This window comes from Ahaetulla prasina, chromosome 12 (assembly GCF_028640845.1).
Source record: "Ahaetulla prasina isolate Xishuangbanna chromosome 12, ASM2864084v1, whole genome shotgun sequence".
In the NCBI taxonomy this organism is placed as follows: Eukaryota; Metazoa; Chordata; class Lepidosauria; order Squamata; family Colubridae; genus Ahaetulla; species Ahaetulla prasina.
The window spans coordinates 8,943,390-8,966,086 of record NC_080550.1 but is presented as its reverse complement, the minus strand read 5'-3'; the positions used below and the strand labels follow the sequence as shown (position 1 = coordinate 8,966,086).

Here is a 22,697-nt window from a genome sequence, read left to right as displayed (position 1 = left end):
ACTTATCCTCCAAGTAGGGAAGACAAATTCAAATGTTCGATCCAAAGAGATTGACTCCTACATCTTTTTGGCAAAAATGAAAGAATGGAGAAAGCTCAACCTTGATTTCAGAAAACGCAAAAAATTTACAGTATTTTGCAGTGCTTATGTATGCAAATGAGGACTAATTTATTCTCCGGTACCTAAGCTCGGCACGCTTTGTAAATTCCCAACCGAGCCCTCATTCATAAGAAATAATTTAATTCTGATATAAAGCAATTTAACCAGAGGACATTGTACACTTGTGTTGAAGTAACTGCAAATAAAAAAAAAAGGCAGTTTCTTTTTGCATGTAAGGGTTTTGTACTAGTTTTTTTTTAAAAAAGAATTACTTGTCCACTTTATATTGCAGAAAACACAGTGCAATGGAGCATCTCTTGCTAGATCTGTGGGTGGACCTTGCTCATGTGCAGTGGTGCTTTCCCAAGAATTACTCAGAGTTCCAAGGAATTATTCCAATTCCACTTGGCAAAATGCAACTCATAAGCAAAGGTAAAAGGTACAAGAGTCCCTGCAGATTTTACTCTTTGCCACCTCTAGGGAGTGATACTCATCTCCATTTTAAGGCCATTGAGTCAGCACTGTCCGAAGAGATTCCATGGTCATGTGGCCAGCTTGATGTCGCAGAGAGCTGTTACTGCCCACTAAAGTGGTACCTATTTAGCTATTCGCATTTCGAACTGCTAAGTTGGCAGGAGCTGAGGCGAGTAAGGGAGCTTACCCCGTCGCGTGGAGCTTGAGTCTCGAACGTGGGCTGCCGGCTTTCCAGCCTGCAAGCCGTTTCTTAACTGCTGAGCCACCACACTGCCCTACTCATAAGCAAACCTCCCGCAAAACCTGGGTCGAAAAGTAAGATGGACTTCATCAGGCAATTTCCAGTCAATACATCAAGCCATAACGCATTGAATGCATAGCTTTGCCTGTGTGAAAATAGCCGTAGTTGCTATACCGGCGCTTTTAATACAGGCATCAATTGCAGTGTTTTTTAAAAAAGAGTTAGAATGATCATTAAATGCAACAGCAGATAGTTGAGACCATATCCATTAATAGCAACTTTATTGTTATACTGGCACAAATTAAGGATACAGATTGCATTTCCCCCTAATTTGACAGCACTGAAGGTTATATACTCTATAGACCACCGTCTGATTTGAATTTTCTTACTATTATCTTGATAAATATGCCCTGTGTACTATACTGAACCCTCACTGTATGTCACTTGAGTCCCCATATGCAAAATATAACTTTCTTGGTTTAATTTCTTTCCTTTTTTTAAAAAGAATGGTGCTTTATAACTCCAAATACATGCATGAAGATATTCTGGGGGAATCTGACAGAACTCTGACAAATATGGAAAAAAAAAAAAAAAGAGGAGAAAGTGGAATCTGATAGACAAAAAAATGAAACGTTATTTTTTTTTTAAAAAAAATTGTCCACAGCCTTAGTAACACTTGCAGATGAAAAAGTGGATTAGAGATTATATGGCTTTTGGGCGGAAATGTGAGGACAGAAGAGCAGGAGAGAAAAATCAGCAGACAAGGGGGGAGGGAGAGGGGAGAGATGTACAACCATGTGGAATTTTAGAAGAACGGATTCAGTCATGCTAATTTTCTATTGGCCTGCTAGTCCATACCTTGGAAATTCTGACAGGAATACTTAAATCCCAAATGCTTGGAAGAAGCAGCCTGGAACATATTTGCACATTCACACACACACACACACACACACATACACACACATACACACACATAAAAGAAGAAGTGTGAACCGAAAGCCTATCGTTGGCACTCCCAAAAGGCACAAAAGTCTATGATCTCTAATGCAAGAAGAATGATAATTAACAACAAAAATGCTGTGTGTATTGTACGTGGAAAGACAGAGGACAAGCGCCCACAGAATGGGACCGGGATGGGAAGGTGGGTGGGTGGGTGGGTGAGTGGAGTTGTCTTTTGTTTAAATGACCAGCCCTTCATAAATTGGCCCCTCGGATTCGGGGGACTCCCTCCTCAAGCGCAAATGCTCCAGCGTGTTCTGAAAATGTTTGTTGATCTGTTCTGTTTCCTCGGTCGATTCGAGATTAGGAAGGTCTTCCCGGATTTTTTGAATGAGCTGATTCAACACCTGAATTGTCACCTATGGTTAAAAAAGAGAAGTGTGTCAGACAGACGGGGTTTATACAATGCATGATCTGGTTTAGTTGCCAAGACCACCGTGACGTTGCCGAACAACACCTCCCATCATCCCTCATTCTGGGGCTGCTGGGAGTTGTTGCTCAGCAACAATTGAGAAAGAGGCAAATCATATGGTGGGGCTGCCACCCTTGAAGCTAGATGCTGGCAGAATTTTTCAGTGCCCGCTCACCCAATGGCCAATCTCAGATCAGAGTTTAGCGATTTAATTGTGGAGAGGAAAGCAGAGAAAGATCTCAAGATGGTCATGAAGATTCAATCAAATAATGCACCTGAAGTCATAATGATGGTCCACCACTTTGTAACTTGCTCAATCTCTTTCACATTCCCTAACCTATACTCTTTTTTTTCCTCGTTCAATTTCAGTTATGCACTGTATATTCAGAGCACTCCAATGGTAGAAAAGCTGTTGGGAAATGAGATGCTCAGCCTCCTTTCCTGCTATTTCCCAGTGCTCTGCAGAGAAGTAAAGGACTACAGACTAAGTGTAACATGTAGTCTGGCCTCTTAAGACAAGGTTGTGCTGCTGTGCAAAGCAACTGGGCTTGAGACAAAGAAGGGATGGTGCCAAAGGAAGTGTTGTGTCTCGTTCACTTCCCCCACAGCCGGGCCCGTCTTATCTGCTTCCGAACGCTGACGAATGTCCTAGCATGCCTCCCGGCCCCAGCCCTGGCTCCATGCCCAGACAGGCAGAGGAAGAAGAAGTGCCTCCAGCCCCCAGCCCTGGCTCCATGCCCAGGCAAACGGAGCAACTAGACCCCTCCCCCTCCCCCACAGCATATGAGCCTGAGGAAGGTCAATTACCAACAGCTGCAGACTGGAGTGACCCTCGCTTCAGAAGAATTGATAGGCAGCGGCGTCAGAAGGAAGGGAGGGGCAGGCCTGGATAAGTGCTGAGTCATGGAGCCACACCCCATGGCCTATATAAAGGATCTGCTTTCTGGCATTCTCTGAGTCAGGCAAAGTCTACCTTATATTGCTGAAGTCACTTTCTGGTCTCCTGCCTGCCCTGAGGACTTTGCTAGGACTTTGGCAGAGCTGCAGAGGCACGCCTGATTCGGATTTCCCTGACCCGGCCGTCAGCGGAGGAGTGGGACACGACAGGAAGCTCCAAATCTGAATTTAGCATCTGTCAAGCACTCTTACATTGTTGAGACCATTAGAAAATTATAGGCAGTCCTCCACGTATGACAATAATTGAGCCCAAAATTTTTGTTGCTAAGTGAGACGTTTAAGTGACTCATTTTATGACATTTCACGCCACATTTATTAAGTGAGTCATTGCAGCTGTTAAGTGAATCTGGGTCCCCCATTGACTTTGCTTCTCAGAAGGTTGCAAAAAGTAATCACACGACCCCCGGGACAGTGCAACCGTCCTAAGTATGAGTCAGCCGCCAAGCATCTGAATTATGATCATGTGACCACGGGGATGCCACAACGGTCGTTAAGCATGAAAAACAGCCACAAGTCACTTTTTTCAATGCTGTTTCAACCTTGTATGGTCACTAAAGGAACGGTTGTAAGTCGAGGACTACCAGTAATTTTAATTTAAGTCAAAAGATTGCCTCCTTTTGTTGTTGGATGGAGGGGGAGAAGAACATTCCTTCTTTTTGGTCTCATTAAAGTTCTCATTTTGATGGAAATTTTGGAGAGATGGTGAGGGTGATGGGAGGGAGGGGCAAATTTTGCACCTCTGCACAAAAAAGACAACGTGCTTCTCCTTACCGCCTCGTTCTCTTTTTCATAAAAGTAGATATATCTGTTTAAAATTTCTATGAAGAGCTGAACTTGCAGAGAGGGATCCATGCATTGGTTGGCTATCTTCAGCGCCTTTTTCAAGCATTCCATGACCCTCTTGCCTCCATGGAGCTAAGCGACAAAGGAAAAAGAGGGGATTAGCACTCCCCACATCAACACATTTACCCAATGATTTCCCCCAAATGTAAGCTGCATGACTGACATGTTTATTTAGCCGATTTAGGGAGGATGAAGGAATTCACAAAAAGGCAATCAATTTGCACCTCTGATACATCAATCAAAATCTGTATTCCTTCTAGAACCCTGCCAAGATATGCCAAGGCTGAATTTCTCCTTAACCCAGAGGTTAATCCCATTAAACACTGTTTTCCAAATTTACCAACGTTAAGATATGTGGACTTTAAATTCCTGAATTCCCCAGCCAGCATCCCCTCCAAAGTAGTCCAGACTAGGAAATCAAAACCAAGAAATCAAATTCTACCTTTATTGCGAGAATACAGCAACAGCATGGTGTTTTTTTAAAATTTGAATTTATATCCCGCCCTTCTCCGAAGACTCAGGGCGGCTTACATTGTGTTAAGCAATAGTCTTCATCCATTTGTATATTATATACAAAGTCAACTTTTATTGCCCCCAACAATCTGGGTCCTCATTTTACCTACCTTATAAAGGATGGCTGAGTCAAACCTTGGACCTGGTGGGATTTGAACCTGCAGTAATTGCAGGCAGCTGTGTTAATAACAGACTGCATTAGCCTGTTGAGCCACCAAAGGCCCCGTTTCCAGCCTGAAAGCACTTCCCCCGTCCCCTGCCTTTACTTTCCAAAGAGCTAGGGAGGGTCCTTCCTGAGATACTTTTTCCACCCCAATTGCCTTTTGTGGGGTGGAAAAGATAGCTGAACAGATAGCTCTTATCAGTTGCCTGTTTCCTCCATCTCTCAAGGTTACTCTCACAGCCCATTACAGCAGACCATTCCCTCAAGTCTTGGACTGGCCTTACCTCTTCCCCATTCTTGTCTGTGTTCCGGCCAGACCAGAAAAGATGGGCGCAAATGCTTACGGCTCGGCACTGATCTGGCTTCTTCAGCAATTTCGAAGCCGCCAGCGCGCACTGAGTTCTCAAGGGTTCGTGGTTCTCCTCGCCAAAGCACTTCATCCGTTCAAATGTCCCAATTATCAGCGTGATTGCAGCCAGCTGGGCTTTTGAATCACTGATTTCATCTTCATAGAGAGAAAATGCCTGATTCAGACAAGAAATATGGGCAGAGGAAATAGGAGAGAGACAGACAGACAGAAGAAGTGTTATGCACTGTATTTTTTATTCCTCTGAAAGTAAAAAAAAAACCCCAAGTATTTCAGCAACTAGTAGAAATCATCTTGATTGTTGTAATGTTTTTATTTTTGCTGCTCTCGATGGCGATCAGAAATATTTCAAGGAAATATAAAGGAGGGGAGGGTGCCTCAAGAAAGAAAAAGATCTTCTGGACCTCACCTGAGACATGAATTCATAGGCCACTGTTTCATGGTTCTCAAAGCCAATTTCTCCAGCGGCTAAAGCTCCCTGAAGGAAGAGACGGAGAGGAAGTTCCGCCAGCTCGGCTTTAATCAAAGCACTGATGGTCTGGTGAGCAAAAGTGAAGATCTTCTGGCATTTCTTTTCCCATTTGTCATCCTGGGGGAAGGGAACAAATCAGAAGAAGTCATCCCAGATGGGAAAGAACAAAATCTGCATTCTTCTATTTAGAATTCCATATCAAATGCTATCTAGATCTGAAAAAGCAAGCGTGTGACCATGCAAAACTAAACATGTCATTTAATAAATCTTTTTTTTTCCCCAACATACAGTTTAAGATTTTATACCATCCAGTCCAGCCACATCCAAGTAAGTGTTTGCCAATCCTGGTAACTTTTAAGATGGGTAGACTTCAATTCCCAGAATTTCCTAGCCAGCAATGGTGGCTGGAGAATTCTGAGAGTTGAAGTCGACACGGTTTGAAGTTAACAAAATTGGCAGACAATGGTTTAGAGATTACTTTCATCCAATTTATTCCATATTGCACCAAATTTAGGGACCTGCACTTAATTTATCGCCTCTCATTGGTCAAAACTTTCTCAGACTCATACAATTTGCCATTTCTTTCTTTTCTATTCTGCAATTTCCAACCAATCCCTCTTAGCTTAAGTAGCCATTGAAGCAAATCGTATCATATGCAGATGTACTCACCACTTTCTCATTCTCTTTGTAACGAAATGCAAGCTGATACGCAGCAAACACCAATGGCGGCAACGTGTAGCGGATGCGCTGGTTCCCACCGGCACCGAAGTGCTTCCGCGCAGTATTTAAAATCTAAAATATGCAAAGGTTCCCATGTTGATATATGCACTGAATATCGTAAGAGAGACATATAAGTAAGGAACAGCCTAACTTACAAATTAGAAAACTGCCTTTTAAAAGGGGGGAATTGACTAAAACTGCCTTTTAAAAGGGGGAATTGACTAAAACTGCCTTTTAAAAGGGGGGAATTGACTAAAAATCACCAGAAAAGGGCAGGTCAAGGGTCCAATTTCACACTTTCAACGTTTTTATTTTGGTATGCACAAACCTACTTAGTCTCAGAAGCTGTGAACAGTTACCTGAGGTAAAATGGGCAGTCAATAAATTGGATAGATGGATGGGGGGAGGGGAGGGGGGAAGATAATACCTACCAACCTAGAGTTCATATACAAAGCTGGAACAAAACAATAATTCAAGATTTGTAATGTACACTGTTAGATAAACTCAGCTAGTTAAGGCTGGGCCTACAAATTGTGGTTAAAACAGTTAATGACTTAGTACAAAAAATGAATGAAGACCAACAATTGCATATGGTCCGTCAATGTACTGAATTTCATTCTGGCTACTTCAAACTTGATTCCTTTTGGTGTGCTGGATTCCAACTCCCTTGGCTAACTTGATAACCAGAGATGAAGTAAAAGGAATTCTAGTCCCTTTGGTGACCGTCCAGTTATGGAAGGAAGATGCAAATGCCTCGGAAGGCCACCGTACCAGATACTGCTGATTGGGATCGTCTGAACGGAGCAGGTGGATAAATCTGCCTACAAGACCCTGTTCATCAGCCATGTCTTCAGGGTCTGGATCTTCAGCCGGCTGGTCTGGCTGGTCCTGAATTAGCGTTGAAACCAGATTCATGATGGCATCTACCTACAGAAGGCAAACCACATTCAGGTCAAGTACGGCTCCTAAAGGAAAGGAACTCACATCAGTTTGGCTTGGAACTACCAGTAGGGCTCCACTGACTCATTCCATTTCCTCCCTGCTGGACCAGCGTAAGATGGAGATGAAAAGGCTACTGTAGAAGGAGAGTCTCTGCACATGGAGCCTTTTGCAGAAGGGAAAACGACTTCCTGTCATGCCAACCACTCCAGGGATTTGCAGCTGCAATGAATTCTGGTCAACAGGCTTGGGAAGGCAATTTTTACGGGTCGGAACAACTTAAACCCTATTTCAATGAACTCAAGTTTTTGAATGGTTGTTTTACATCAATTTGTAAAGAGCAGCTGTTAGAATGCCACATTGCAGCCAAACTCTGCCCACAGTCAGGAGTTCGATCCTGACAGGGCTCAAGGTCGACTCAGCCTTCCAACCTTCCAAGGTTGGTAAAATGAGGACCCAGAGTGTTGGGGGCAAGAGGCTGACATCTGTAAACTGTCCAGAGAGTGCTGTACAGCACTATGGACCAGGATATAAGTTTAAGTGTTATTGCTATTGATAATTTGTTTTATTGATGACCGTTTTTCAGCATGCTGTTGCTTCCCTTCTAGCTTCCTTTAAAGAGAAGCAAGTCTATGCACAACCCTTTTCCTTTTCACTTAAATACCGTGTTTCCCTGAAAATAAGACCCTGCCTGATATTTTTTTGAACCTCAAAATAAGCGCTTGGCTTTATTTTATTTATTTATTTTTTGTTTACATTTATATCCCGCCCTTCTCCGAAGACTCAGGGCGGCTTACATTGTGTAAGGCAATAGTCTCATTCTATTTGTATATTTTTACAAAGTCAACTTATTGCCCCCCCAACAATCTGGGTCCTCATTTTACCTACCTTATAAAGGATGGAAGGCTGAGTCAACCTTGGGCCGGGCTCGAACCTGCAGTAATTGCAGGCTTTGTGTTCTTAATAACAGGCCTTACCAGCCTGAGCTAAACCGGCCCCTTTGGGGAGGACTTATTATTTTGGGGTGCATCCTCTTGCCATCTTACCTGATTTCCAGCTCTGCATTTAAATATTTTCGATGAGGGCTTATTTTCAGGGAGCGCATGCACTCAAAAGCCCGATTGGGCTTATTATCAAGGGATGTCTTATTTTCGGGGAAACGGGGTAATACAAATGGACGCTCGTTCCTGTGATTTCCCCACCTGGTCTTGGGAGATAATTTCCGTGTTGTAATCCAGCACGTTGCTAAGCACATAGCAACTCATGGTCTTTCTGGATTCATAGTCAAAGTACTCGAACAAAGGGTGGAAATGCTTCAGTTTCAGGACTGTGAGGACGTTGTTGTAGGTGTCAACAGGGATCTTCAAGAGTCTCATCAGTTCCTTTGAAACAGCGCTGCTGGTTGCAATGCTGAAAGGACAAAGAGCGGGTGATCCATGAGAGCCTCCAGCGCTTTAGCGTCTTAATTTACAGAGAAAGTCTTTACAAAAGACAGAAATTCAAAAAACTTTGGACTGTGCTGAAATGGACAGGCTAATTTTAAAAATAAAAGATAAAGAAGGCACAGAATACTATTCGATATGGAATAGATTTTATGAATGGGTACAGACAAGAGGTAGAAATTAGATGAAGAAAGACTACGAATATTTGTACTAAAGATAGAGAAGATCTATAACTACAATCATCATAATTAACAAAAATGTAAATAAGTCAATTTAAAAAGAAAAAACTTTTTTGGTTATATTATTATTATTAGTAGTAGTACACATGTTATTATATGAATATTACTATTATTAGTTCATGTGTTAATATTTATTACTATTTTCTGTTTGATCTTTTTTCTCTCTCTCTCTCTATTGTAAATGGTATACCCGGACAATGCTCAGTATTCAAAAATATTTTTTTAAAAAGAAAGACAAGACAGAACTGGCAGAAATCAATCTCCATCAACCCAAAAGCCAGCTCCCTCAATTCTTTCATCGACCAGGTAAAGTCACCTCATTTGAAGCGTCAGACGGTGCAGGAATTTATTTTGTTTCTCCAACTGGGAGAGTTTTTTTTCGGCACAAAGCCAAGAAATTCGCATCAACTTACTGTTCCAGGTTAAGCTTGTTGAAAATCTCCACTGTTGTCTCCAGCACTTTGTCCACATAGTCCACACGATCTGGATAGCACTTCATCGCCAAGTTAATGAGCGAGACTTGTAATGACACTACATCCTCGGAAGGCATATCTTGTCTAGACTGAAGGTTGGATGGCCAACAACGGAAGCAAAAGAAGCGTATTCAGGCATTAGAGATAACAGGAAGGACACTTCTATTTATGAACATCGAATTTTGCTTTTTATAGCCGTGACCAAATTGAAGTACAAGTGGTCCTTGACTTATGACAATTGAACCCAAAATTTATGTTGCTAAGCGAGACAATTGTTAAGTGAGTTTTGCCTCATTTTATGACTTTCTTGTCACAGTTGTTAAATGAATCACTGCAGTTGTTAAGTTAGTAAGATAGTTGTTAAGTGAATTTGGTTTATCTTTTGACTCTTGCTTGTCAGAAAGGTCACAAAAGCAGATCACATGATCCCAGGACACTACAACGGTCATAAATGTGAGACAGTGGTCAACAGTCTGAATTTTCATCACATGATCATGGGAATGCTGCAACAGTTGTAAGTGTGAAACATGTTCATAAGACACTTTTTTTCAGTAACGTTGTAACTTTGAGGAGTCACTAGTCGAGGACTACCTGTAGTTACTTATCCAGACCTGAACCAGTCAAAGAAGCACTTGTTTTTAGCTAGACTGGGTTTCTAGCAGATTCACCTTTGTTATTTTACAGTGGGGGGAAATACTTCCTTTGCATACAAAAGTTCTCACATTCAAACTTTTAACATTTACAGGCATGACTGAGAAAAACTCCAGCCTAAAATCCTGAAATTGCCGATCTGTAATGCTCACAGTATTGAGATAAACCAATTTCCAATGGGTCAAGGATTTACCAGCACGCTAACTTTGCCAAAGAAGATATACTCAATTAAAATTCAAATCCCAGGCAAGTTGAAATTTCTGTACTTCTTGAGAGCCTGTTGATTACAGGGGCGATGAAAATAATAAGCAGTTTGCGAGGGCGGTTCTTTGTCAGCATACAAATTCGCAGCTAAGAATTGAATATGTATGTGCCTTTCTAATAGATTCTTAAAGCAATCAAATCACCCTGGCCTTCCTTTAAATTTATAAGCCAGAATCAGAAAAAGCATTAAGAGAAAATATTCAATACATTAAGTAACCAGTATAGTTAAAGACTTTCACTGCAAAGATAAAGGTAAAGGTAAAGGTTCCTCTCGCACATATGTGCTAGTGGTTCCCGACTCTAGTGGGCGGTGTTCATCTCCGTTTCAAAGCCGAGCCAGTGCTGTCCAAAGACGTCTCTGTGGTCATGTGGCCAACATGACTAAATGCCAAAGGCGCACGAAACGCTGTTACCTTCCCACCAAAGGTCGTCCCTGTTTTTCTACTTGCATATTTTTACGTGCTTTCGAACTGCTAGGTGTGCAGAAGCTGGGACAAGTAATGGGAGCTCACCCCGTTACGCGGCACTAGGGAGTCAAACCGCTGAACTGTTTAATACCCTGCACTTCTGATTGAAAAAAAATGAAACATTGTTACAACCTATACTTCCCATTTTTCTAGGGATTAAGGCAACATGAAGTTCTTTATATTTATTATTTTATTTTATTTTTTGGCACTCTATGCCAGGCAGCCTTTTCTGCTACTTTCCTTAGCCTCTAACAGATAATTAAATAATAGTTTTTGTCTTGATTCGCTAGTGATCAGATTCAAGGATATCAAACCCAGCAAACACATTTATGATGAGCAACACAAAAGAATGTGCAATTGTTTTCCAGTTACCTGTATGACTGTAGCCACCTGCTGGGAGAATATGTCAAAGAGTTTAATATCCGCTGGGATCCCTGGACCATCCTCTCGGTGGGCAAAGAGAGCGAGTCTAAAGACAGAACAAGATTTATGAGATGCAGCTTGCAAACTTGTTAAACAGGCAACTGTGCCGTTCAAATCAAGATGTTTGCAGTTATAGCATTTGATTTGTCTTGGAGAAAAATGGGACATGCCCCCAATCTCCTCACCCATCAGATCCACACCCTGCTCTTCTTCCATCGTGGAATTCAGGTTGCCATGCATGAAATCCCTCCCTGGCTAAATACATTTCATCAGAACACACTGTCAAACTCACATCCCTTGACCCAAGAAGCCAGACAGAGTAAACATATGAAGGCAACCTTCCTCTGATAAACCATTCTTTGATCCAAACTGACTTTTATTAACACAAGTTAATTCCACCTTTCCTTTATGACTCCCTACTCCGATGCTCCCAAATCTCTTCCAAAAACTGGCAAAGCAATTAGGAAAGGCAAACTAGTAAGGATTGTTTTTCTGGAAATCACAAACAGATGGAACAGCTTTTCACCAGCAGATGGTTACCACCAGATAAGAATTAAACATGAGCTAGGCGGGAGAAAGGAGGAGGAGGAAAAGGAGGGTGAAGGGCTCCTAATCATCATACGAGACAGACAAATTTCTAATTCAAGATTCTGTCTGAAGACAATTTGACTGAATCGCCGAAATCGAATCCTTTGCGAATGACACTTTGGATCAAATCGTCAAACACCCTTTGAATTGATAGGACAATTCAGAAAAGATTTCGGACACATCTCTAAAGTGATTTCACGGTCCAAACTGATGAAGTGAATCACAGCCGATTTGCACGCCCACTATAATCAGTCTGCCCACAGCATAAAGTAGTTAAACAAAGTGGTGGTGGGGAGAACCTTATCAGCACCCCACATCTTGCACTATTTAGTGCTGTGAAAAGTATGTCAAAGTAATGGTGGAGAGAAGGATTTAAAAAATGGCTTGCTCCACTTGATATAACAAGCTTTGAAACTACCTAAAGCTACATTTCAGAGAAATCTTCTATTCACAGCTTTCTGCAAACAAACGAACAAAATTGGGAGTTTAAGCTCACTCCAGAAAGCAGATTTACATGCATCTCTCATACAGACAGCAAACAACTAGCTTCTGCAAATGTTTATTTTAAAATGTACATTTATAAACATATATATATACCAAGTATATGCAAATATTGTAGTTTTCTGAACATATGCCGACATAAATTGCTATTTGGAAAAAAAAAACAATATCACAAGGAAGGTGGGAGGAAGGAGAACGGTAGAGATAGAGAACACTTGTTAGAGAATACTGTTCACATTGTCTCCAAAAATATGATGGGAGAAAAGAGTTGTGCCCAAAAATCTATAGGGAAGGACTTAGTTGAAATCCAGTACAAATCAGCGGTAAATCAAGCCTTTGTATTTCACATCAAAGCTTCATATGTCTACCTTAATCATGTTACTAGTCCTTATGAACTACAACCTGCATCCTTGAGAATATCCTTGTCTGTTCAATTTTCGGAGCAATTAGCTGCTTCCAATTTCAAATTCTCAAGTTTTTCCCCCAAAATGCATTTTTTGCTTCTTTGCAATAAGGTAATATGAAACATAATTTGAAACTGGTTGAAAGTAATTTGAGGTCTCTGTTTCAAGCGTGAGACATTTCAGGATATAACACTTTTCAAATTTACATTTTGTATTTACTAATTCATCTTTTCCTTCTATGTATACCTATTAACACTATAACTTCTTCAACCTCTATTAGTTTTTTCTTCAGTTTTCCTACCTAAACTAAAACATATGTCTTTTTATTATAAATCAGTCTTAACTTCTATCTAATCATCTACTAAACAGGAAGATATACAAATGGTTGCATTGAAAAATGTCTTCCTGCAAATAAATAATAAATGTGTGTGTTTGTTTGTGTGTGTGTGTGTGTGTATACACACACACCATATTTTTGGAGTATAAGACGCACCCCAAAAAAGAGGGTGAAAATCTGGGTGCATCTTATACTCTGAATGTAGCCCACTTCTCAAACGGAGGTTTCAGCGATTGAAAGAAGCTTCAGAAAAAAGCCCCAAACAGAGCTTCAAAAAAAAAAGCCCCCAAATAGAGCTTCAGAAAAGAAGTTCCCAAACAGAGCTTCAGAGGCTTTTTTTCTGAAGTTCTGTTTTGGAGGCTTTCAGAGGCAGAAAAAAAAAGCAAAAAAAAAAGCAAGGCGCAGAGTCACAACCAAGGAACCTGTTGCTAAAATTCACCTCTGGGAACAGCTGATTGGGGGTATTCCGGGAGGCAATCTACCTGCCAATCAGCTTTTTTCTTATTTTCCTCCCCAAAAACTAAGGTGCGTCTTGTACTCTGAAAAATATGGTATGTATATATATCTATCTATCTTCTAAACCTTCTCAATGAGGCCCTAATATTCCCCCTCTCCTTTGCTCCAGCACAGACTTTATAATGTTTGCTTCATTACGTACCTATCAATTAATGCAATTATAATATTCTTGACATTCACGTTTTGGTGTAATTCCGCACATGCTCGAAGGAAAGGATTCAAAGTCTGGAGGTGAAATTCGTCTGGGAAAACCTAGGAGGATATGATGAAGCCAGTAGATGAATTATTATTCTAGGTTATTTAGTAAACAGACATTTGATCATTGTACTAAAGCATGATAGAATATTTGCTCCATTTCAACTTACTAACTTGTATAAACTCATCCAATTTCTGCTTATTTGTTATTTATATATTTCCCCAGCTGTCAAATTGCAGGAAGGTTAAAATAATAAAAATTAAAATCTAAAACAACAGATTCCATGTCTCTAAAACCAAATAACCAGCTGACATAAAATAAGGGGCCCAGTCATCGTAACATTTATATAAACCACCTCAAAAACCATACACCATGTTGTTGAACACAATCCATATACAAAGGTTTTTGGAAACTCACTTAGAACTTTTAAAAAGCCAAACACATCCATTCTTGGTGCTGATTCTGCTAGCTCAAGAATGGCATTGTGGCCTTCTCGTGATTGGCTTTCTTTTCCAGCCTATCAGATCCTTCGTACCAACCTGCCAATTAACCTTCCTTTAAGCCATGTTACCTGTATGATGCATTCCATTAGGTATTCTTGAGCTAGCGCATCCCTGCAGTTAACTACTTGCTCCAATATGCCAGGTAAGACAATCTGGAAAACAGGAAAAAAAAAAAAGACTTATGACCGCAATCGAGTCCAACATTCTGTTGTTAAGTGAGAGGTTTGTTAAGTGAGTTTTGCCTCATTTTATGACTTTTCTTGCTACAGCTGTTAAGATGAATCACTGCAGCTGATCAGCTAGTAACCCGGTCGTTAAGTGAATCTGGTTTCCGCACTGATGTTGCTTGTCTGAAGGTCTCAAAAGGTCATCATAATAACCTTGGGACACAGCAAGGGTCGTAAGTATGAACCAGTTGCTAAGGATCTGAATCTTGGTCACATGATTATAGGGATGCTACAAAGGTCGTAAGTGTGGAAAATGGACACAAGTCACCTTTTTCAGTGCTCTTGTAATTTTGAACAGTCACTAAATGAATCTGTCAATCCTGAAGCTGGCCTGATTGAGGCCATTTTGAGACTTAAGAGCTGACACACCAGAGAAGAGGGATAGGGAGTGGGGAACAGAGATAGTTGGGGTGTTGTAGCCAAAACAAAATGCTTTCTCATGGGAACCAAGGACATTCCTGCCAGTGCTCGGAAGAAGGGGACTGGAGTCACCTAGCAACTGGATAACATCCTGATTGGACCATGTGACTAGTTGCTTTGAGAAAGTGAAAAACTTTTACTTTTAACGAGGTGAAAACCATGGGAATATTTAGAGCCAGTTTTCACCAGCTTGTACCAGTATGATATATCCAATAAACCCATTCTGTGAGGAAGTTGCCTGCCTCAGTTTTGTTTGCTATGGGTATGTTACTTGGAACCCTGACAGAACCATTTAAGTTGAGGACTGTCTGTTATTTGCATACTTTCTACAGCTATTAACCACGTAATACCAAACTCTGGAACTTCTTCCTCACCTAAACATACTTTTTTCTAGGGAAGTGATAAGGTAAACTAATTGAGATGCAATTATTGAGTAATTAATTTAGCAATTAACCAACTGAGGTGCAGTAAATATGCGCTAATTGAGAAGAGAGGAGTTAACTCACCTGTTTGTATCTCTCTACGTTGACCCCTTCCAGCTGGCTGAGCCGGACCAAGTTGGTTCCCACCAGGATCCTCAGCTCCTGCCTCTCACGCTCCCTCTTCTCCCGATCTCGACTGTGCCCTTGGTGCTGCATTCGCACCCAGAGCTTATTCATCTCAGCAAAGTTCAACAGCACAAAGTCCATGGAGTCACTGATGTCCCCGGTGGTTTCTTCGCTGTGGGCCAACAAAGGGAGTCATGTCAAGAATAAGTATTTCCAGGATGTGGATTGGATGTCTTTGAACCAAGGGACAGCATGCATTTGCGACCGTAGAGAGAAAGGATCATGAAAAGAACTCCCTTGTGGGGGTAAGATTTGAACCTCAGATTTAATATCGTCTCGACACCAATTCTGCATTAGGAAGAAAAGTATGTAATATATTTTTTTCTGGCTGAACGGCTTTTTGTCCTTTCCATGGAAACAAAACTGCAACCTGAGCTAAGCCACCACAACCTTTTCACAACTGCAAAGCTATGATCAGCTGTATACCAATCAGTTATGAAAGTTAAATACATTTTCACTGTCTCGTGTGCTTAAATTCTGCAAAATATCGGTCACCTGGTTCGCTCATTTTTTTTTTTACTTTAATGTTCATATTAATCCTACTCACAACTCACACATTTATGATCTACTCGTAATTCCATCCATTTAGGTTCTTAGAACTAGGTATTGTTTTCTTTCAATTGGCTTCACGTTTTCCAAACGCTTTGTATCAAGCTCAAAAGATTTCCAGAAGGCCCAGTTTCAAATTCAAAACCGTGTGTTTCAAATTCAAGAAGGTTTGGATTTGAAATACTTTGTAATGCTCAAATTCCAAAGCCATCCCTCTTGTGCACGCTGAGCCCCTAACTCTTCAGCAGGTGACTTCGTCCCAGGCCTTCAAACTGGGCCACTAGTTCGCCCTATCCGTCCACCCCCTCAATAAAGATGTGATTCTCACAGATGAAACGACAAAACATATTCAGTCTTTCTTACTCTGTCTGCTCTCCATCATCAGGCAAAATGTTCCGGGTGCATTGGAGAAGATAGTTGCGGAGGAAGAGGCCTCTTAAAGGATGCTGGACCCCACGACACATTTCCACCAAGTCTTTTAAGATGTCCTTCCGAGATTGAGGGAAAGACTTCACGTAGACCACTCCAACGGTTATTAGTAAATAGCTGAGAAATAAGGGAGACAGTATTACGAGACTCGCTTCCCACGACTGGGCTAGTGTGAAAGCAGGCTGATAATTACCATTCCAACACTCCCTTCGATTAAGGGTTTTCTTATTTGCTTATTGATTTTATTAATAGTACTGTCATCTCACCACCATTCAGAGAAGGCCCTTGGCGGTTTACATAAAGAATACGGTTTAAATATACAGAGGGCAATCTAAAAACCCAATGGTCCTGAGTTGGGCAACATTAAGGAAAACCAGAATATCACAAAAGCAGAAAATTAAAGATGGCAATATGAAATCACGGAAAAACTTCACAAAACAGTTCAGATTTTAGAAGTTTCTGAAAAATTTGTGAAGTGGAGGTCAGTCTCATCTCCAAGGGAGGCTATTTCCCAACGCTGGCTCGTTCCTTTAACCCCCGTCTCCATTTTTTTTTCCTTTTTGAAGCACCAGCCATTTAGAATTTGCTAAGAAGAAAGCATGTGTGTATTAAATATATTAATAAATACGCCATTACTTCCCTATATTTTTTCTAATTTCATTTTTCATTCATATTGCCATCACTGCTGCAAAGAAGCTGATCTATTACAGCAAAAGCCCATTTTAAGGTACCCTTTTTAAATTAACTGAAGGACTGAATGATCATTTCAATGTCATCTTTTCTTCAAGGATTACAAGGCAGCATACAGGTAGTCCTTGAGTTAGGACCACAGTGGAGGCTGCTCATCGTGGTCGTAAGTTGTGACGGTTGTAAAATGGGTCACCCACATCACCAACCTGATTTTACAACCATTTTTGCGAAGTTCGTAAAGTAAAAACAAAAAGATGCAACATGGGTTGGTTTTGTAAAACTGAGCATTAAATGCGATCATGTAGCTGTGGGACACTGCAAATGGCTGTAAAGGTAGGGAGGGGAGGCTTAACTTTGAAACTGGCTTGTAAATACTCCTGGGGAAGCCCTTCACTACTCTACACAGTTAAGTGACCAGTCATAAATCAAGGACCACCTATTATACCTTTTGGGTTAATGCCAATAGGCAGAAGTAGACAGGAACCCATGTTTGGAAGCATTCTGTTTAATTCAATAAAGCACACACACACAAACAAACAAACAAAACCCAAAGCCAACCATCAGAACTGAATGTCTGACCAGGAGATTTTTAATTGACTTACAGCCGTGGGATGATATTTCCAGCGTACTGAACCAGTTCATAGAGATCAGCCACCTTCCTTCCCTTAGCAAACTCATCCGTCAAGTAAACCTCTAGATAGTGCAGCTCGTCAGAAATCGCCATATCTTTTCCTTGCAATTAAGGATCACAGACTAACCGCAACACAACTTTGATCATTTCCGTTCAATACCAAGGAGAAACCCATCGCTTAGAAACTAAAGGAGGAGAAGCGAAGGAAACAATGGAGCTAACATCCAGCCTAATAGAAGAACACGAGAAACAGGCTAGACAAGGCTGGAATTTGGATCAGAAGCAGCGGCTGCAAATGGACAAACACGAGCAAGTCACAAATCATAAAAAAAAAAGAAGGTTGCTGGTCTTGACCTATGCATGAAGCTCCCATCACCACTTTCCCACAACTATCCACAGACACTAAGAAGCATCGTTTATCAGCTAAATGAGCCCCAGCCCAATTAAAGAGGATACACAATTCATAATAACTCTTTGGAGACAGCATTGAAGTCCTCAGCTCACCAAGCATGTTCGAGGCATGTTTCAGGGCATCCATCAGCTTGTTTTTGTCCTATCAAAACAATAACAATAATATGTGATTTTTTTTTTGCCATGCAATATGCATATTCTCTTTATTAATTAGCAGTTTATTTTCCAAACAAACCACAGAGACCAGGATTATAGCCCTTTAAGGAGTAATTGAAAAAGATATTCTGGATTATCATTGTTACTAAAGCTGCAAACCTCTTGAAATATTCAAGTCATTAAAACAAAGCTAGAAATAGGTTTGTGAATTTATAAAATTTCTATCCCAAATTTGGGGGGCTAGAGAGTTTAGATTTTTGCTGTACCCAATTTTTTTTTTACTTTTAAACATAAGCAACACTATTGAACGTTTTACATTTAAAATGTTTTTGGAAGCAGCACAAGTTTTTAAGTAATAATAATTGTACAACTGGCATATTTATGAATTACACAGAGCAGCTCATTGGATGTTTGCTGAGAAGAAAAATCCTCACTCAATTCACCTTTTGCTCAGAGAAATACACACAAGACTACAAAACTATGAACAGGTTGCTGCTTTATCCGATTCACAGAATTAATCATTGTAAGGGGAAAGAAAAGAAGACTTCAAGTCCACCAGTTCTTACCAAGCAGCGTTTCATTTGGAAAGACTGCACCTTAACAGCCTGTATGGCTTCATCCAGAAGCTTCTCTTGCTCATCTTGCGGAGACTGCTGTGTAGTTGGCTAGAAAAGAAGGAAAGGAATGTTTTCTGATAAGACTATCAGGGCCAGCCTGTGCAAAAGGCACCAAGGAGTTATGCAGCCCACACCATGTTCCCCACTAGTTGCATTAAAAACACAAGTGAGCAACTTGTTCCGTCAGGGACACAACTGGGGCGGAGATACATAAAATATAGTGAATGTGAATAGGATTTCAGTTTTCCATGCTTTTCTCTCCCTGGTTTAGAAGAAAGGAATATTAAAGTGTTTTGTTTTGTTTTAAAGTTGGTTTAAAGTTGCTGTAACTCTTTTAATTTTATATATTTATTACTGGATTATGAAACAAGCCTATATATCAGTTTTTATTTTAAAAATCCTAAATTTGTTCCCAACAGTACTGCTTAAAACTTTATGGTCAAAGACCAAAAATATAGTAGCAAAAATACAGCTGCAGCTTTGATGTTTTAATTTTTTTTATTCTGGTTGTATGCCAGTCAGAACAGCTGTGGAGAGGAACAATATATAAATACCAATACTAACAAAAACAACGTATGATTATTCTGTGTTGAAGAAGACTTCAACACAATATCTATGTTGAAGAAGACTTGTGAGACAGCCAAAAAAACAAATGAATCAAATAGATCATCCCAGTATTTTCACTCAAGCACAAATGACCAGGCTCAAATTATCCTACTTTGGACACATATTACGTGAAGAGCTAGCTTTTGGAGACGACTGTCATGCTGGGAAAGGTGAAAGAAAAAGGATGACTAAGCAATCAGGTAAGCGGACTCAGTTAGAGCAATGATGGGAGCACCACTGGAAGACCAGGTTAGCAGTTCATCACGGGGAATATTGATTTATGTAGTTCTTAAGAACTGACACCAGCTTGAAGGCACATCGGTCAATTTTTATTCTAAAGTATAGGTCAGGAAGTGCTATGGTCTTCACACGGATGGTCACTGCAGCATCCCCGTGATCACATGGTCAAAATTTGGGCTCTCGGCAACCAGCATATATTTATGATTGCAGCATCCGGGGACATGTGATCAACATGTGTGATCTTCCCAGCCCACTTCCAACAAGCAAAGTCAATAGGGGAAGCTGGATTTGCTTAACAATTACAGGACTCATTTAACAACTGAAGTATCCCACTTAATAACCATGGCTGAAAAAAGGTCATACATTAAGAGGCAGTTGACTTAACTGCCTTGCTTAACCACAGAAATTCTGACCCCTTTTGTGGCTGTAAATTGAGGATCCCCGACATGAACAAACTAAAAAATAATGTAACAACTGATTAAATTTGGATACTGTCCAATGCCTAGCAGCTCTCAATGACTATACTGTCTAAGGAAAGATTCCCAAACTGATCAACATAAACCTTCAAGGGTCAATAGCACTATCCATCATCATCATCATCATCATCATCATCATCATCATCATCATCATTATTATTATTATTATTATTATTATTATTTGTAGCATTGTTAGTTAAAGTAGTATGTATTAAATTATTTTCATATAATAAATGTTGGGAGACGGGGTTTGGAGAACGATTTGAAGAGGTCAGTGAGCTGTGAAGAGTTGGGAGAGGGGCTGGTCTAAGGCAAACCTAACATCTTTACAGGTAGTCCTCGACTTACAACAGTTCATTTAGTGACGGTTCAAAGTTACAAGAGCACTGGAAAAAATGACTTATGGCCATTTTTAACACTTGTGACTGTTGCAGCATCCCCAGGATCACGTGATCAAAATTCAGCCATTTAGCAACTGACTCATATTTATGATGGTTGCAGTGTCTTGGACTCATGTGATCCCCTTTTGTGACCTTCCAACCAGCAACAATGGGGAAAGCCAGAGTCACTTAACAACCATTTCACTAACTCAACCACGGCAGCGATTCACTTAACTATTATGGGGAGGAAGGTCGCAAAACGGGGCAAAACTCCCTTAACCAACGTCCCACTTAACCACAGAAACGTTGGGCTCACTTGTGGTCGTAAGTGAAGGACTACTCATACAGGTAGTCCTCAACTTACAGCAGTTCACTTAGTGACCGTTCCAAGTGACAACGGCACTGAAAAAAGTGACTTATGACCATTTTTCAGAGTTTAGGACCTTTGCAGCAGTTTCATTTCACTTAATCCAAATCCCCTTAAACCAAGGTTTGTTTCGCTGAGCGACAAAACATACGTTCGGCTCCCTTGTGGTCTACCTGTATTTAAATATCCCAATGTCAGTCCAGCTTTTATCTTGATTCACTCATACATAAAGATTCACCTATCACCACCACTTACTTACTTACTTATCTTTTCATTCAGGGAGATAAAGGTTTCCTTACAACAATAGAATAGAATTCTTTATTGCCCAAGTGTGATTGGACACCCAAGGAATTTGCCTTAGGTGCATATGCTCTCAGTCTACATAGAATAGAATTTTTTTTATTATTATTGGCTAAGTGTGATTGGACACCCAAGGAATTTGTCTTTGGCGCATATGCTCTCATGTACATAAAAGATACGTTCATCAAGAATTATAAAGGTACAACTCTTAATGATAGTCCTAGGATACAAATAAGCCATCAAATCGTACTAGGAAACAATATAAATTGAAAGATACAAGCAATGCGGTTATAGAAATAAGTGGGAAGAGATAGATACTAGTAAGGAAGAGAATAAAAGTAACAGTCTTAGTAAATTGTGTTGTGGGAATTATTTGTTAAGCAGAGTGATGCCATAGGGGGGAAAAAACTGTCCTTGTGTCTAGTTGTTCTGGTGTGCAAGCCATTGGGCTCAATTGTGGCCGTAAGTCGAGGACTACCAAAAAAAAATAAAGACCGAATCCTTTTGCCCCCCCCCACACACATACACACCAAAGGGGGGGGGTCCACCCAAGGTAACATCTCCTGCAAACTCCCCCACCCTCCCCATAGAAAACTCTATAAATGACACCCCCCCAAACCGCCTCTGCCCGGCCTTATTCCACCCCGACTCAGCCGCGGGGCCCAGCCAGGCCCCACTATCCAGCGATTCCTTCCCCCCCCAACACCACCACAGTTTTACACGCACGTGCACGTACACTCGGCTTTCCCTCCGCCTGTCAGGAATCCCCGGCCCCTGCCCTTCCTGGCTGGGGATGATGGGAGCCCTAGTCCCAACCCGTCTATAAGAGACGGTGTGAGAGAGAGAGTGGAATATGGCCTCCCGTGCAGCGTCGTCGTTAAAGGAGCGTCGTTTCTAAGGAGAAATTTTCTCTCTTTTTGTGTTTTTTTTGCCTCCCCTCACGAGGAGCCGCAACCGGGCAGGCCCGTCAGCCTTCCCGGCTCGGGCGATGGAGGCGTCCATCTCATCCGGGCCTGACAAAAGGGGGCTTTTTTTGGCGTGGGGAGGCCTGACAACCCCCCTCACGCACATACTAGGCGCCCCACCGGTCGCCCCCTCCACTCACCATGGTGGCACCTCCTTCGCCCGGCCGCACCGCCCGCACGCCCAGCGCCTCGGTTTCCCCCCCACTCACACGCCAACCCTCAGCGTCATGTGACTGCCCCTGCGCCCGCCCCCTCTTCCCTCCTAGGCGCGCCTCCGCCTGCCACTCTTTCCCCTCGCCTTCCTCATTGGTTCGGCCGACCAGCGGAACGGCTGAGGCGTAGGGCGCGACGGACCAATCGGAAGACCGGGGCCGCTTCCCCTTTTTTTTTTTTTTTTCTTCCCCTCGGACTTCGATTCCTCC

The 22,697-nt window shown here is 41.4% G+C and overlaps 1 protein-coding gene across 1 annotated transcript; it reads right to left on the bottom strand.

The window, feature by feature from the left end:
• Positions 1-1,078: 1,078 nt before the first annotated feature.
• Positions 1,079-22,506, bottom strand: VPS35 (VPS35 retromer complex component). The gene is made up of 17 exons (XM_058155287.1): positions 22,416-22,506; positions 18,891-18,989; positions 18,214-18,310; positions 17,729-17,852; positions 16,371-16,553; positions 15,357-15,570; positions 14,272-14,355; positions 13,647-13,756; positions 11,108-11,204; positions 9,294-9,442; positions 8,402-8,609; positions 7,032-7,187; positions 6,210-6,332; positions 5,478-5,657; positions 4,986-5,225; positions 3,954-4,097; positions 1,079-2,172 (listed from the first exon to the last, which is right to left on the bottom strand). The coding sequence occupies exons 1-17, from the start codon at positions 22,416-22,418 to the stop codon at positions 1,993-1,995; spliced, it is 2,391 nt and encodes a 796-aa protein (XP_058011270.1). The 5' UTR covers positions 22,419-22,506; the 3' UTR covers positions 1,079-1,992.
• Between the last annotated feature and the right edge of the window lie 191 nt (positions 22,507-22,697).